The sequence below is a fragment of the Sorex araneus genome, chromosome X (assembly GCF_027595985.1).
Source record: "Sorex araneus isolate mSorAra2 chromosome X, mSorAra2.pri, whole genome shotgun sequence".
NCBI classification, from domain to species: domain Eukaryota; kingdom Metazoa; phylum Chordata; class Mammalia; order Eulipotyphla; family Soricidae; genus Sorex; species Sorex araneus.
The window spans coordinates 264,026,787-264,043,236 of record NC_073313.1 but is presented as its reverse complement, the minus strand read 5'-3'; the positions used below and the strand labels follow the sequence as shown (position 1 = coordinate 264,043,236).

At 53.8% G+C, this 16,450-nt stretch overlaps 1 protein-coding gene across 1 annotated transcript in view; it reads right to left on the bottom strand.

The window, feature by feature from the left end:
• Window positions 1-1,170: 1,170 nt before the first annotated feature.
• The window catches only part of CAB39 (calcium binding protein 39), an 89,576-nt gene continuing 74,296 nt past the window's right edge, over window positions 1,171-16,450 (bottom strand). The window contains exons 6-9 of the mRNA XM_055120403.1: window positions 10,605-10,664; window positions 7,010-7,075; window positions 4,240-4,383; window positions 1,171-3,632 (exon numbers count right to left, since the gene is read on the bottom strand). Of these exons, the coding sequence (XP_054976378.1) occupies window positions 3,444-3,632; window positions 4,240-4,383; window positions 7,010-7,075; window positions 10,605-10,664 (459 nt within the window). The 3' untranslated portion in view covers window positions 1,171-3,443. The remainder of the gene's footprint in view (window positions 3,633-4,239; window positions 4,384-7,009; window positions 7,076-10,604; window positions 10,665-16,450) is intronic.

Sequence of the window (16,450 nt, the reverse complement as noted above, 5' to 3'; positions counted from 1 at the left end):
CTCTGCTGGGTTGGGAGCCCGCCCTCCTGCCCTGGAAGGGGAGTCTGGGCACACACGCAGAGTTGAGGGGAGCGGCAGGGGCCCTTGGGTGAGGGAGGGCCGAGGGCCGTGCCTGCCCCCACCCCCACCCCAGCAGTGGGAAGCAGTGGGAACCTTTTCTGGAACTTTCCACTGGGTGGCCCACTGCCTGCCTGTGAGCATCGTGCCAGATGGGAATGAGCACGGCGCACGTGAGTGATCCCCGTGAAGAGCACCTAGCTCTGAGTCACCTGGCGAGCATGGCGGAGCATGCTCGGGCCCATCGGGGCTTCTGGGAGCCAAGAGGGCCAGGAAATACCCACCTGCGTCCTCACAGTTCACACACGAAAGGCGGGGGTCTCTTCCTCCGGGGAACCCCAGGGGCACACTGGGCAGCTGCAGAAGGGATGGGGTGACACCTGTCTTCAATCTCTCCCTGTTGGGCTACAGAGAGCGAGGAGCAGCGGAGCAGCGGGCAGGCGTGGGTTCTGGGGAGGGAGGCGGCAGGCAAGGAGGGGCGCCGGGAGCTTTGCCTCGTCCTCATACTCAGCTCTGGAACCCAGAGGGCCGAGAGGGCGGGAGGCTCCCAAGATGCAGCAGGGACCTGAAATGGCTGAGTTCCGTCCCCAGGGAGCGGTGTGGACGCCACCTGGGAGCTGTGCATGTGTGGAGGGCAGGGCTGGCTGCGGTCGTGTCCCCGAGTGTGGTGTGTGTGTGTGTGTGTATATGTGTGTGGCAGGGCTGCAGTCCCGTCCCTGTGCTTGTGCATGTGGGGTGTGGCAGCGGAGCGGGAAGGGGGTGCGTGCTGGGGCCACCCAGTCTCTTGCTGGGCAGCTTCCAGAACCAGGCCCAATCCTGGCAGCCCAGGGGAGCCCGAGTCTGGGACGGGAGGGTAGGTGCCTGGGCGGGTGAGGGGGAGGAGGGTGAGGGCACCTGGAGTCCGGATTCCGTGGTGTCACCCAGGTGTCCCCCAGGCGGCCAGGGACACTGCTCAGGGGCTCCCCTTTGAAGGAAGAACCCCAGGCTCCAAAGGAGCAGAGAGACACCCCCCTCCCCCAGCAAACCAACCCCAGTGGGACCCGCTGGGGGGGGCAGGGAAAAGGAGGGAGGGTCCTGTGCAGGTTCTGTGTGAGACACCAGGAAGACCAACAGTGCTGTTTCTCCAAAATTTTATTTTAATTTAAATTACAGGGCCAGCCAGATATTCTGATAAGAAATGGACTTTTCCTCAGGATGAAGGAAATGCTTTCACGGCAGCGCTGACAACTGTGTACATCTCTGCCTGCTTACTTCAAGGGTTAAAAATCACACCTCCTGACTGCAGTAAAATCAAACCTTTAGAACACAAAGGAAGCCACGTCCAGAAGTTTTGGTAATAGGAATAGATTAAATGACCTTAAACTCAAATGCAACCCTGCAACTCTGCATCCCATTTTTGTTTAGAAACAAAAACAGGAACACAAAAGCGGCCTCCCCTGTCCGATCCTGGTGTGACAGCAAGCCTGCCCTGGGGATGCCACCTTCGAGGTGCCCCCGTGTCTACCCAGGGAGGCGAGACCCGGCCTGCTCCCACCAACAGCGGACGAACATCTTCACCCTCAACCGAGACACCTGGGGACCCCCAGAATCACGGCCGAGCCTGTCTCCTCTGCAGCTGAGACCAAATTTCCCCTATGTCCCGCAGAAACGCCCCAGGCACTTTGCCCGGGGCCCAGGGAGGCAGCGTCAGGGACAGCAGCGCCCAATGTGGTCTCTCCTTGCTTCCTAACGGGGGTCCTAGACAGAGGCTTTCAGACCCATGGAATCATCACTTGGGGGTGGGGTGGGAAATCTTCCTTTACTGGCTGATAAATAATTAGTAAGAGAGGCTAGCAAAGGAAGAATTACGTGAATTTCTTAATCAGCTACGGCCATGCTGAACTTGAACGGGCAGACTGATTTGTAAGTTGTTAGCTGTGGTCTCCGCCCCGCTAGGACGGCAGACACCGTCCTAAGAATGTGATGCAGATTAGGATTCTAGAAGTCGTTCTGCCCATGGTCACAGTAACAAAAAAAGTGGTGCAAAATCAGTCACTTTATAAATACTGATACTTTGCAGCATTAAGGAACAGGACATTAAAAACATTCCTCGCAGGATGCCTAGGACTAGGGATTCTTCTTAAGAGAAGCCAAAGTTTTAATGATTCGTTTTCACAACTACTGTACTGGATTATTTACTCTAAGAAATAAAAGGTGGTCTTCAGAGGTTCCCACGCACACACAGAACCAGCATTCACTGAGCATTCGCTGGGCGTCATCACTCGTGGTCTGGCCACGCGGTGGCTTATCTAGATGGCAGGAGGAAGTGCAGAGTCCTGAGCTGTCCTGAGCTCTGGGTCCGTGTCACAGCCCCTGGACAGCACCCCGCTACATAACTGGGCACGAAGGAGTGGTTTACTTTGTTTCCTTTTAATGCCGTGGTACTGAAATGTGAAATCAGCATTTTCGTGTGATCTGAAGGATTTCAATTACATATGAGCATTCATTTTTTTTTTTTGCAAAAACTCACTATTAAGTAATAGTTACATACTAATACAATAACATTCCTCTGCTGTACAAATTAAATCATTTAAAAGAATTGAGCATTCTAAGAATTATATACAAAAGAAACCTGTAAGCATCGTTGAAATGAAATGCAAAGTGTCATTGCTAGCTCTACTATTTTAAAATACCTTAAAAAAGTAAAATTAACAAATACCCTTCAACACATCCAGGTTTATACGTCTCAAGAAAATCAAATGTCGGGAAATTCTAGAAAGCTGTGAAAAGCATATATACAGTTTCCTTATGACCTTTCGCAGTGTCACACTTCTGAGAAATCGCTAAGAGTAAGGATCACCTCTCGCAGGCCACCTCTCTCCACCGCAGGCTCTCTGCGAGGCCTCAGCCAGCCCCGAGCCCAGGCCTGTCACTGAGGCAAATGCACGCGGCAAGGCTCACGGCCTGTCGTACGCCCCTTCCCTACACCACGCCCCTCTCCACTCGCCCTCAGGAACCCAGCCACGGTCACAACTAGAGTCACCAAGTCTCTGCATTCTGAAATGACATGAAGATCAAGCCTGGCCACGGGTGCTCTAGTGGGTAAGAAAGCAGCAGCTACGTTCTCCACCTTGGATTAAAAACCCCCCAAAACCAAAACAAACAAAAAAAGAAAAAGAAAAAGAAAAAAAGAAAAACCAAAACCAAAAAACCAAAAAACAAACAAAAAAGAAAAAAAAAAAAGAAAAAAACAAGGGGAAAATAACGACCCACGGAACAAAGTAGGTCAAATGAAAACCGTTCACGACAGCAGGTTAGCAGGAATGCTCCTCATGTCGGGGAGGCTGACGCTGACAGCTAACAGCAGGTGCTGGGCGGGGATGAAGAGTTTCGAGGTTGGCTGGCTATCAGGCTTCTTGCTGAGCGGGTCTCTTCAAATCCCTGATCTGTTTCACTAAATAGGTCTTCTCATCGTTAAACTGTTCGTCCTCGGTCCTGTCGTTCTGGAACTTGCTGAGGAACTCGATGAGCTTGGTCTGGTTCTTCAGGAGGATGTCGAGGATGGGCTGCGTCTTGTTGGGGTTGGCCACGAACACCTGTGCAGGAGGGCGGCGCGGTGAGCAGAGGCAGGCAAGGAGCTGCAGCCCCACTGCAGGCGGCCCCGTGCCTGATCCCCGCCCCTCGCCGGTTAACGGGGACCTGGGGACCGTGCCCACCCGCCTGCCCGGAGCCCCCTCTCCCAGAGGACTCCCACTTGTGGCCTCTGGGCTATCCTGGACCTCGTTCAGGAACGCTGACTTAGGTTTCGGAACCAAATGGGCACTGGGCATTTCTGGGCACAGGGAGGACAGACCTGAAGACAGCCTTGGTGGGAGCGTCACACGATCACCTCCTACTCTGAGGGCCCGATCTACACTCAGATAAAGGACTAGCCTCGAAAATTCTCTTTCTAAAATCAATGGCACCTCAATTCTTTTTCTTCCCTTCGGTTCTGAGGCCACACCTAGCCCTGCACTCAGGGGTCACTCCTGGTGCGACTCAGCCGTGGCACGGCAAGTGCCCCCTGCTGCGTGTTGTCTCCAGCCCAGGGACCCTGGTTCCGAGTCTTCTCCAGTGCACACACACGAGAACTCGCTTGGCCACCACCCTGCCCTGCCGCCAGCTGTGGGTGGGTGAGCAGGGGGCTGGCGGGCCGAGCCCCACCTTGAAGACGTGGAAGGCCTCAAACTGGATGTTCCGACTCTTGTCCCGGAGCAGGTTCATCATGAGCTTGAGGTTCTCGGGCTTGCTGATGTACTTGGTCATGATCGTGAAGTTGTGTCTGTCGAGCAGCAGCTCCCCGAGAAGCTACAACGGCAATTGAAAGAAGCATCATCGGAAGCTGCCCGGTCAGAGCCCGCCCTCCGGCACCTCCCCTCTGGCACCTCCCCTAATGCCCTCCGCCTGCTCTTCCCAGCACTCGGAAGAGCTGCACTGCGCACAGCCAGCGGAGTCCCGCTTGGCAGCCCCGTCCTTCCGTCTCTGTCGGGGGCTCACTGAGAGGAAGTGTGACGTGACTCTTGGGAGAGGCCAGCATGATGCAGGTGCCCCAGGATCTGTGTTCGCTTCCTAAAAAGAACCTGGCAGAGAAGAAAGCTCTGCCAACTAACATACCTTGCTTTAATTGAGAAATAATTTCAATTAAATTTTTAAAAAAACGTGTTATCTGCACTTCCTGGAACAAAAGACTTTAGGTCGCAGCTGCCCATACTCAGTAGCGACAGTCCTCACTGCGCCTTCTCTCACCAGAACTATGGAAACCACTCTGCTCCTTCGCCCAGTGCCGGGAGCTCCCTGCTTTTATCCGTGACCGTCCCAGGAGAAGGGGCGGCGGGAGAGTAGCCCAGGCGCAGAGCAGGCGCCCTGCACGTGTGAGGCTGGGCTGGAGCCCGCATGAACGCTGCTGCTGGGCGCAGCCTGGAGAACACGGGCAAAGCGCGTGCTGGCCGAGTAAGCGCACGAGCAGCGCCCAGTGCAGAGGCCCTTCCGGGGCCCCAGGCCAGGCTCAGGTGTGTGGAGTCCTCAGGAAAGCCAGGCGGAGAGAGCAAGTATGTCACCATTTAACCAAGAACCAGCCCAACGTGCAGGAAAGCCAATCTACTCTCCGTGGGATTTAGAGGAAACAGAGAGGAAGAATCTAGAAGCCTGAGAGGCTCCTGTCGACTTCACCTTCTGGCCAAGAAGTGACCTGCACTGACTTTCTTTCTGTACCAGGTCCTCCCGCCCTGCAAGTGCCCGCCCCAGAGAGATGCGGGGTGAGCACCGAGTGGGAGCAGGCGAGCGGCTCTGCTACCGTCCACTGTCCATCAGCGGAAGATGCACTTCACTGGGCTCTCCAGGGGAGACTAGGAAGTCTTTACGGTCTTTGGACATACAAAATGTCAGGCACAAGGAAGACAAGTTGTGCAAAATTTGTAGCACTGTCCTTCCGCTGTTCATCAATTTGCTCGAGCGGGCACCAGTAACGTCTCCATCTCCATCGTGAGACTTGCTGTTACTGTTTGTGGCATATCGAATACACCACAGGTAGCTTGCCAGGCTCTGCCGTGCAGGCGGGATATTCTCGGTAGCCTGCCGGGCTCTCCAAGAGGGACGGAGGAATCGAACATGGGTCAGCCGCGTGCAAGGCAAACGCCCTACCCGCTGTGCCGGAGTGATAGATAGCGGGTAGGCTGTCTGCCCTGCACGCGGTTGACCTGGATGAGATCCCCAGCATCCCATATGGTCCCCCAAGCACCACCAGGAGTAATTCCTGAGTGCAGAGCCAGGAGGCAAAATTTGCATTTTACCAAAATACAAACTGCTGGTAAAATAAAATCAGGAGGAAATAAATGCCAATGTGGCTGAAAATGAAAATGCAAACAAAATCAGTTTGGTTGCTTTTGGGCCACGGTGATGCTCAGGAGTCAGCCCAGGCCCCCAGCTCAGGAACAGGGTGGGGTCAGGGCAGTTTATGGGATGCCGGGGATTGAACCTGGGTTGGCACCATGAAGGCCAGTGCCCTCCCCGCTGCACTATCTCTCCACTCTCAAAGTAAGTCCATTTTTATGAATTTAGTTTTGGTTTCTGGGTGGCAGCGGGCAGTGCTCAGGGGTCACTCCTGGCTCTGTGCTCATGTTCAAAGCACCACTGCTCCCCAGAGGTTGAGAAGCACCTGCAGGGGACGCCCGAGGCCATTGCTGAGGGCTCCCACACAGTCCCAACCCCACCCATCAGGGCGTGGCGCGCAGCAGACACTCGCCTTGACAGATGTGAACCCAGACACTTCTGCGGAAAACTGGGCACAGCATGGCTCAGAGTGGGCCTGGCAAGCTCATGGCTCTTGGAAGGGCGCATGCTGCGGTCAGAGGACCAGGATCCAATCCTGGGTCCTGCCAGGGAGGACTCCCACCAAAAACCAAGGGGGAAAGGGAAGCAGACAAATAAAACTATTTTTCTACCCCTACTTCTGTGATTTCATCTATATCATTCACAGTCAACACTGCGGTGAGCAAACGAGGCACACAGACCATTACCCGCAGGAAGACGGGTCAGCAAACTCCCTGTTGCGGGCGGAGAGCAGAGAGCTCACTCTGCTCCCATAGTGCGTCTGGATCTGGGGCAACCACATACACTGGGGGTTCCAGCCAGGAGCACTCAGGACAATAAGCAAACAGCTGTTCCCAAAAATAGCCAGCCGGCTGGAATCTGCCACGGCATACAGCCTCCAACCCCCGCTTTAGAGTTCTAAATCTGGAACGGAGTCATTTTTAGTTCCAAATGGAACTGTCCAGATCCTTTCTTGATATGCTGACTTCCCGCACCCGCCCGCTGAACCCCACCTTTTGCCACACACAAATACACCTTCCCACCAAGGTCTTTGACATGGATCAGTCTCCCAAATACATGTTTCAGCACAGGAGGAGGACAAGAGCTCCACAACTGTCTGTCATACCTTCAGTGACTGTCTTTTTGTCACGTAATTTTCAGAATGAAGTAACTTCTCATATTCACTGAAGAACTGAAAGACAAGGAAACACACACCACGTGACTCAGGCTGCCCTGGAACAGCCCCGCTGCAGCCCGCCGTCGCACATGCCCCTCTGTGGTGCCACACCTTCCCCAACCTGCTCCGGGTCCTGCGGGTTGGCCCAGGCTCCTGCCCCTGGTGCCCTACTCTAGCCAGGCCCAGACACGGCTTCCTCTGGGCCTGTGCTGTTACCCTGAGAGAGAGCTCCCTCCCCCCACCACTAGGCCACTGTCATTTCCAGGGGTTGGATGAGAAAACACAAAGCACCAATTCTTCACAACTTAATCATGCAGCTCAGCGCACAGCCACAGAGTTACCTGTCTCTTCAAAGGACTGGCCCCCAAAGCAATGACTATTTCACTACAAACTGCCACGCTGTTTTGACACACACTGGCCACAACCCATGTTGTCACAAAACCTGCAAGACTCAACGCAGTGGACTAGGGCAGACTCAGGGGGAGTTCTTTACCCAGCCCTGTGTTAACTCCAGCAGAAGCGCGGGACTTCTCGCTGCCAACCCCTCTCCCCGAGGCAGACAGAAGTCGTAAGGTGCGGCCCCGATCCGGGCTGGGTCACTGTGCTTCTAGGAGCTCTCACCGCAGCTCCGCACTTGCTAGGCACCAGTACAGGGAGCGCCCCTCAGCAAGAGCAGCCAGGTGGGCTCGGGAGAACACGGGGCTTGGTGCAAACACCAATGAAGCTTGTGTGTGTAGCTTTCTGTTAACACAGGAGGAGAAAACGTGCTCTTGGGGAAATGAGAGAATGAGACTGGGAGAACGCAGGAAGCGACAGACTCCGGAAGTGACCACCACGACACGTGATCGCCAGATAGGGCCCGCCAGGAGTGCGCTGGCACACAGGGGGTCAGAGCATGCGAAAGCCAGGTCTTAGGCTCACAGCTGTATCTTCTTGTTGCTGGACGGTGAGGGGAGCTTTTATTTTTGGGTTTGGGGCCACACCCAGTGGGGCTCTGGGCTTGCTCCTGGCTCTGCACTCATTCCTGGCACGGCTCGGGGGACCAACACAGGCCGCTGGGGATGGAACCACGGTCGACACATTCAAGGCTAGAACCCCACCTGCTGTACTCTCCGGCCTCCAAGGGTGAGTTTTAAAACTTCAAAATTTTGTCATATGAGAATCCCTTGACTGGCCAGAGGCTTTTTCCTTTTATGGGTCACACCCAAGCAGTGCCAGGGGCCCATGCGAAACTCCGGAGCTGGGAAGGAAGGTAAGCACTGCCTGCTGGCGTCTCTCCAGCCTGGAGGCCCGTTCCCAGCAGCAGGCTCTGCAGCTGCCCAGCCAGCAGGTGTGGGACGACTGCCATGCGGGGGCCACACCTACTGGGGCTCCAGCGGACATGGCAGTGCCAGAGACTGAACTCAGGTCTAGGTTGCAAGCAGGCAAGCCCCAGCCCCTGGGCAAGCGCGCTTTCTGAGAGGGCCCTGGCTGGGAGGTGGCAGAGGGCGTCTGCTCAGTCACCTGTGGCCAGAACACATTCGTGCCAGAGCTTTACAAAGGGCGTTCCTACCCAGACCTGTGAAGTTTATTTATTTTTCTGACTACACCTGGCAGTGCTCAGGGCTTACCCTTGGCTCTGTGCTCAAGGACCACTCCTATGGAGACAGAGGGGGGTGGCGGTGCAGGTGTGCCCCCAGGCGACAGTATGGGGTGCTGGGGATCAGGCGCGCTACCCACTGCACTGTGGCTCTGGCCCATGCCTCTGGCATTTAGACCAGGCCCTCACTGCAGCGGAGGCCGGGACCGGTCCTGCTGTACGCGCGGAGGCAGTGCCTGTGCTCTCCCAGCGTTCTGCCCCTGCCCCTCGACAGGAAAGACTTCCAGACCCCCACCCTGAAGATCAGAGAGAAGTGTCCCCTCAGAGGGGATGGATGAGCTCACGGTCACACTGGTCCTCCGTCCTCAAGTGACCACCGGAACAGGACGGAAAATGACACTGGCCTTGAGCCAGTCAAGGACTCGACTGTGCGCTCAACCTCCTGCCTCAAGGCGAGACTCACGGCAGTCCCTCTCCTGGGCGTGCCTGCAGGGTGGGCACCCACTCCCTGGACCGCAGGCCAGGCCGGGGAACTCCCTCTCCGGTCCCAGTGACCGCACAGACTGTTCTGAAACACAGCAGCACCTGCCTTGCTTGACAGATGTTGTAAGTTTTTCACTGATTTTTCTTCCCTCTCCGCCTTGCTTTAGAGTAAGCTCGGAGCCAAGTATCCCGGATTCCAGAGCATGGACTTTTTGGTGGGGACTAACTATCCCCCCAGCTTAAGCTTAGTTTACTGATAACAAGAAGTTACTGTTTCTTGTGGTGCTGGGGACTGAACTGAGGCTTCACACAAGCATGCCCAGTGCTCCACTGCTGAGCCTCACTCCCGGCCCATCCTGGAGTAACTTAAACGATCCATCCCCTTCCCCCACCTCCCTTGACCTCTATCAGCTTTGGCTGCACATTTCTGTTAAGAGATCTCAGTTGGCCAGACAGTAAAATCCTATCAACTAGTCATCTCTTGCAAACATCTTTTACCATAAAGTGAAAGAGATTTCACAGCTACAGTCCACTTCCTGGAAGTGAGCAGGCACTTCTGGCTGGTTTTGAGGTCTGACGTGTTAAAAGACAAACCGAACAGCCCCCCTGGAGCCCTGTGGTGGTGTGGGGCAGCGGCAGGGCGAAGGGCCGGCCGCACAGGCGCCTGCGCACTCCCAGGGAGTCTACTCTCGGGGAGTGTGGGACCCTCGGGGTGCGTGAAGGCAGCTGGTGTAGACAAGACACTGGTGAGGCAGGGGAGATGGATCAAGGGGACTGAGGGTGCAGGGGGAGTCCCCACCAATCCCCAGCACTGCAGTCCCCAAACCAGAAAAGGAACTGAAAGAACGGGGCTGTCATTTTAAACCCAGAACAGAGCCAACCACATCGGGGCAGAGGAAAAAAGGGCGAGCAGAGTGCTGGCCACTATGGGGATGGCTTCCGAGGGCATCTCTGTGGCTGTCCTCATGGATGCACAGACATGAAAAGCCAGATAAGGAAGACCAGGGGCACCCTGAGCCTGGGCACTGCGTGGGCAGAAGAGTCCGTTTGCCCCCACGGCGGGAGGGGACTCTGCTGGCAGGAGGGTCTGGCCCAGGCCTGCTGCAGGACAGGTGTCCGTTTCACAAAGAGGTTTCTGCAGCCCCAGGGGTCACTGCCCCTGGAGCAGCAGGACTGTGAGCAGCAGCTGGGGGTGGGGTGGGGGGCAAGGGCACCAGACACGCTTCCCTGTCTCTCGTGTCGATAGAGCCTGCGCTTCCTCTTTGAAAGTGACGTGAAGGGCCAGGGGCCATGGAAAAGATGGTATTCTGTTCTGACCAAGTAACGCTCTCTTCTGTGTCTCACTAGACAAAGAATTCAGAGCCGTAAAGAAGCATTTTCTACGTAAAAGAAATATTCTAGCACAAAATCAATTTAAAAGTCATTTTTTTTTTTACAACAAAAGTAGTCAGTGACTCTTTAAATAGCATCATACATACTTACTCTATCATAATGCTGTTCCAAAAATTCTGCACTGAGCAATTTATGTCTTGTAAGTAAATCCTAGAAAAAAAAATACAATTTTTAAACAACTGTTCTGCATTCAAATTCTATTAGAAAAGAGAAAAATATTCTATGCCATTTTACCTGATAAAAATTGTTGTTAAAATATTCTTAGGTAACAACTGATTTGAAAATATTAGTTCTTTAAGAATAAGATCACCGATAACTTATTTTATTTTTTAAATTAAATTAAATTTTTATAAAGTAGTTCACAATATTCGATTACATTTAATATTCAAACACCAATCCCAATACCATCACACCTTTTCTCCACCATATACGGGATGCTTCCATCCCGAACCTCAACTCCTGACCCAAAGTAAAACCGAAATAATTTATATTATTTGTTCTGAATAAACCGCTGAAAGTGCTCCAAAAACGTTTCCTTAGAGGAGAGTGTATGAAAACTGTTGTATTTCATCCAGGGGCCACTAAGCCCTTCTATAAAAGATCACAAACATGTTGTTAAAGGTTGAGCCTGTGTGCTTGTATGTGTGTGTGTGTGTGTGTGTATCTATATCTATATCTATCTCACTGTCACTGTCATCCCGTTGCTCATCAATTTGCTCAAGCAGGCACCAGTAATATCTCAATCATGAGACTTGTTTCTGTTTTTGGCATATTGAATATGCCACAGGGAGCGTGCCAGGCTCTGCCGTGTGGGAGAGATACTCTCTTGGTAGCTTGCCGGGCTCTCCGAGAGGGGCGGAGGAAACGAACCTGGGTCAGCCGTGTGCAAGCCCTACCTGCTGTGCTATCACTCCAGCCCATATACACATACATATACATACATATATACATATATATGGGAAATATATCTGTAAAAATATATTTCCCTCTAAGATTGGTTGCCTTTTACTTTAAACCCCATCGAATGCAGTGTGCTACTGTTGGATTATGAGTGGTGTGAGGTATGAGATGCTGCGTGGCCCAGGAATACATTCACTCATGGGTGAAGCTCAGCCCGAGCGTGTGGAGAGCAGCCGTGAGCGGATTACTGATAATTTAAAACAGTCACTTTAATGGTCATGATTAGTCATAGGGCTACAGTCTTTAGAAGGAAAACTTTAAAAACACATAGGCCAAAAGAAACAAACTCAAAGAAAGAGAAATGAAAATTACTGAAGTAAAATAAAAGATGATGTGGTAAATAAAATGTCAAATAGAACACCACTCCTGGTGGAGCAAAAAATTTCATTTATTAGAAAAAGTATCAGAGGTTCCATTTTCTTCTTCCCAGGTTCAATTACACTGCTTATTATCTACAAAAATCTCATTCCCAAAGGTAGATTGTTCTGTAAAAGTCCCAACAAATCCTAAGTGTCAGCCTCTAAGTAAGCAGAATGCTGCCACAAAAACATAGCATCAAAAACCAGAGCGACCGAGAGTCCACCTCATATATGGGGAGCCCGACCCTCCACGGCTTTCCCTGGAAGCAAGTCCATGGTCAGTCACTCGGAAAGTACCTACTGTGTGCCAGGTAACTGCCTAGGTGCCAAGACAGAAAGATGTGGCTGCTACACTCTCAGGGACATGGCTGTGCGCACTGGGCTAGCCTCATGTCCTCAGGTGGGAAGGTAGTCAACTCTGAGTACGTCCATAAAGGCATTCCTAGAAGCTGGCCCCTGGAGGACTTGGTGTCCATCACGCCTCTCCAAACCACCTTCTGCCGCTGGTCTCTTGTTTATGTTGAGATGTTTCCCCAGGTTACATGATCTGCTGTTTCCTGAAGCATGTGCCCATGTCATACTGGTGCTGAGCAATGCTCTAGGGTCCTGCCCATGTGGCATGCACACAGCTCACCCCCCATGTCCTCACATCCCTCCACTACCCAAAGCACTTCCACCTGTGCGTCCCTCGCTACTACTCTCGGCTCTGAAACCTCTTCTCCAGGATTCCTCAAGGCACAAGGGGGGCAGTGAATGAGAGGCACTGGTCGGGGGCTAGGCTTGACCGCTACCTGCTGTCATCTGATGACATGCCAAAGGAGAGGGCTCTTCAGGTCACCAACTCTCCAGAGCAGCTGGGAAGCAGCTCGGAAACCCTGAGTCAACTCAGAGCAGAGTGGCTCCCCCCGGGGGTCCTGGCTGGACTACACTAAAAGGGGGGCTTCCAGCGGCTCCCAGTCTGGGACACTATATGTTACTACCTGACTGAGCGGCCAGAAACACCTGAAGCTCGGCCAAGGAGGAATCTTACTCTGACGGCCTCAGAAGGCCCCCGAGAAGGGTCCCTGCCAGAATGAAGTGGGAGCCAGGCCCACCTTGGTCTACAGCAGCGGGGCGGAGGAAAGGGGCAGGCCGTCTGGCGCTTCCTCTCCAGGGCCCGGGGACAGTGTGCAAAGGGCCAGCTCCCAGGTCGTGCAGGATACGCGGCAGTGCAGGGAAGGTGGTTTCAGAGTCTGCGGCCCTGGCCAGGTCTGGGGCCAATTTCCTGAGCCTTGGCTGACTTTCCCCCTAAGTGCGGGGCCATGGCCAGGCTTCTGGCACCCTGGACAGAAGCCAACGTATCCCCAGGGGCTTCTCAGAACTGACCAGAGCCAATGGAAATGGGGGAGTCACCATCTCCAGGGCCCCCTTGAATATAAGCTGGGCTTTCCTGGCTAGTGCTGCCCAGTCTGCTCTTCTCCAGGCCAGACAGGTCCAGTTCCTGCAGTCCCCCAGCCCCCACACCCCCAAGGACACACCAGGCTGAGGCGCCCTCCCCAATCACTGTCTTCTCAAAGCCGGCGGTCTACGTGCCTCTCACAGGGCGGCCCCTGGGACGGGCCCATCTCTGCTGTTACAGCAGGGGGAGGCTATCAGCCCCTTGGGTCACAGCAGCTCTGGGAACAGCAGCAGGAAAGTGCTGAGTCTCTCTGGACGCTTCCCAGCCGTGACTCCACAGAGGACTCTGCAGTCACACCGCCGAGCGCCTGACGCTGGCATCCCCATCTACTGTCCAGCCCTACTGGACACTCCGCGGCTTCGGCGTCCTTCCTGGCCAAGGAGAGAACAACACACTCTTCCAAGCTGCCTGAGGATGAAGCCCCCTGCACGAGTGACGGTGACCCCTCCCTTATCCCCAGAGCACACATCCGTCAGGGCGGGCCTGAGCCCTTGCTCCACTAGTCCTGCTCTTCTCCGGCCTCCTGGGATCACACACTGCCACCATCTCCTCACGGCCATTCTCTCGATACGTGACACCATGCCATCACTCATCTACGCCATGAACAAAAATGGTCACCTGGACTGAGCGGGAACAAGACTCAGGACAGACGCAAGGAATTTGTCTCTTGAGTGACGACAATCCAGCCCTAAGAGTGAGGCATTCCCTCTGCTGTGAAACCGGTGCCTGAGCTCCTGCCTCTACTGCTCCCACGGAGACAGACCTGCATGAGCATCCAATGGTTCAGACCTTCACTGTTGGGCGCGGGACGGGTGTGTTCAGGAAGATTATTTGCCTGCTTTGTTTGTTTTTGGGAAACAGGGCTGTGGTCGGGGCTTACTCCTGGTAGTAAGCTCCAAGTCTCACTGGCCTCTCTGGGGAAGCGACCTTCTTTTACTTTGCACTCAGGATCACTCCTGGTAGTTGTCGGGGCACCATACGTGGTACCAGGAATGGAGCCTGAATCTGTCGCATGCAAGGCAAGCGCCCTAGCTGCTGTGCTATTGCCTTGGCCCCTATTTGCCTACGTTTTAGCAGAAAGAATGAGAGTAGGTCGGTGGGAGTCGGGACTGCACCCAGGCGGCCCGCTCCTGCCCCCTGACCTCCAGGGAACTTACTCTTAGAGAATCCATGCTGGCTGTGGGTCCACAATTTCCTTCCCAAAATGCTCAGAAATCCTCTCTTTAGAAGTACTTTCTAGAAACTAATACAGGCATACCATCAAGCTCCAAGCTTCACTAGCCTCTCCGGGGAAGCTACCTTCTTTTACTCTGGAAAACTGGAAATATATCTGTTGGTCTTCTGATGGCCCTCCCCTCAAAAGAAAGAAACAAACACATGAAAATCACAAGCCAATATCTGGCCACCTGGCTTACAATCTCAGGGCCCACTGGACACACTGAGCATGGGGTTTCCACCCCTCTTCGGGACTCTGCCTCTGCTGGGGCTTTCGAGCCAGGCCCGCTGAGCCTGCTGGAAAGCTTTTGTTGAAGATGCACTTTCTCCTATTCAAGGAGAGCTGGCCCCCGTCACTCTCGTGCCCTTTCCTATGACAAGACCATTCTCTGCAAAGGGAACCCAGTCAGCTGAGAGCTCAGTCCTCAGTCACAAGGCAGGGGACCCTCTGTCCATCGAATGTCTTTCAGGAAGGAGGAAGCTGTGGTCTACACAGCAGAACCATCCTCTCTCTTACACACTGTCTTGGTCTGTCCCTTGGTATCACTGAGACGCCTCTTGTATTAGGTCACTCAACCTTCCATGTAACTGGGGACAGCCCAGACGCAGAACCCAATCCAGTCTCCACACCTCCTTCCCCTCTCCCTCCCCTTTACCCCTCCTGCTCAGAAGCCTGAGACCATCACTTCACCTGTGCAGAGGAGGGGAGGGGTCCATGACTATCGTTTCCTGCTTGGGGACAAATCCACTAGAAGAAGCAACCCTGACTGAGAGGCAATTCTCAGCAAGGCCACCTGCACTGCTGGCTGCTGTGCTGGCCTCTGGTCTACAGCCATTTGTGCCAGAAGCTTGTCACCCATGTCCTCTACTTGGCTGGGGGCCTGGCCACATTTGCCCACACCTCTGCTGCCCTGAGGCTCTGGTCTCTCCTCCCTCCGCGGGCGCACCTGTCATCGAGACTCCTTCCCACACGTCACACTAACCTCTCCGCGCTCACCTCCACTTCCCTCTGCTTCGGACGCTGCCATATTAGTACTGGAGATCTTAACCCTAGATTCTGACATTTCCTTAACGGTTTCAGGGAAATAAATGCCGGGGCAATGCTCACAGGCATGTCACACTTTCCGGAAAGGCCAGTCTCCGGGCTCCTGTCCTATGTCAAGTGTTTACTGCAGCCCCCACCAGTGTGTGGCCATTTCTCACTAGACAGGGCTGGCGCTCTAGGCACGGAGAAAAAACTTGCTTCTGAGTTAAAACAGCAGTTCTAGAGGGGTGGGGGTGGGGGTGGGAGGGTGGTGGGAGGGAACCTGGGGACACCGGTGCTGGGAAATGTGCACTGGTGGAGGGATGGGGGTTGGAACACTATATGAAACCTAATTATGAACCGCTTTGTAAGAGTCTATCTCATAGTGATTCAATAACGAAAGAGCAGTTCTAAACATCCGCTCCTGAGGGCAGACACTTCCCATAAGGAAATTATATATACAAAGGTGTGTCCACACTGTGGAAATATGGGTAAGAATTAGGGCTTTACTTATATATCCTGAACAGCACAGAACTGGACAACTCGAAACAAAAACGCGCGTGCTATTTGGTGCAAAGAGATGTGGTGGGTATGTTCAGAGAGGCGGGGCGCAGCAGGAGCCCCCTTGCCCAGCATGGCTCAGGCCTGTAGGCAGTGCAGAAAAATATCCTGAAGCTGAATCTGTGTGTAGAAATAGCCAATGACCTTCTCTGGTACGTAACCAACAGAGGAAGGAGACAGACCCAGTTGGCAGATGTGCTGGATGTCCACAGACTGTCCCGGATAGGCCGTTTAACAGGAAAATGTGTCGTGACCACGTGGGACTGTTTTTTGAGAGATGTGAGAATCTAACTTCTGCACCCTCTTAAAGATGGGATTCTCTGCAACACCCGAGTCACACATCCACATAACAGTACCTCCTCTTCCCACTAGAGGGCAG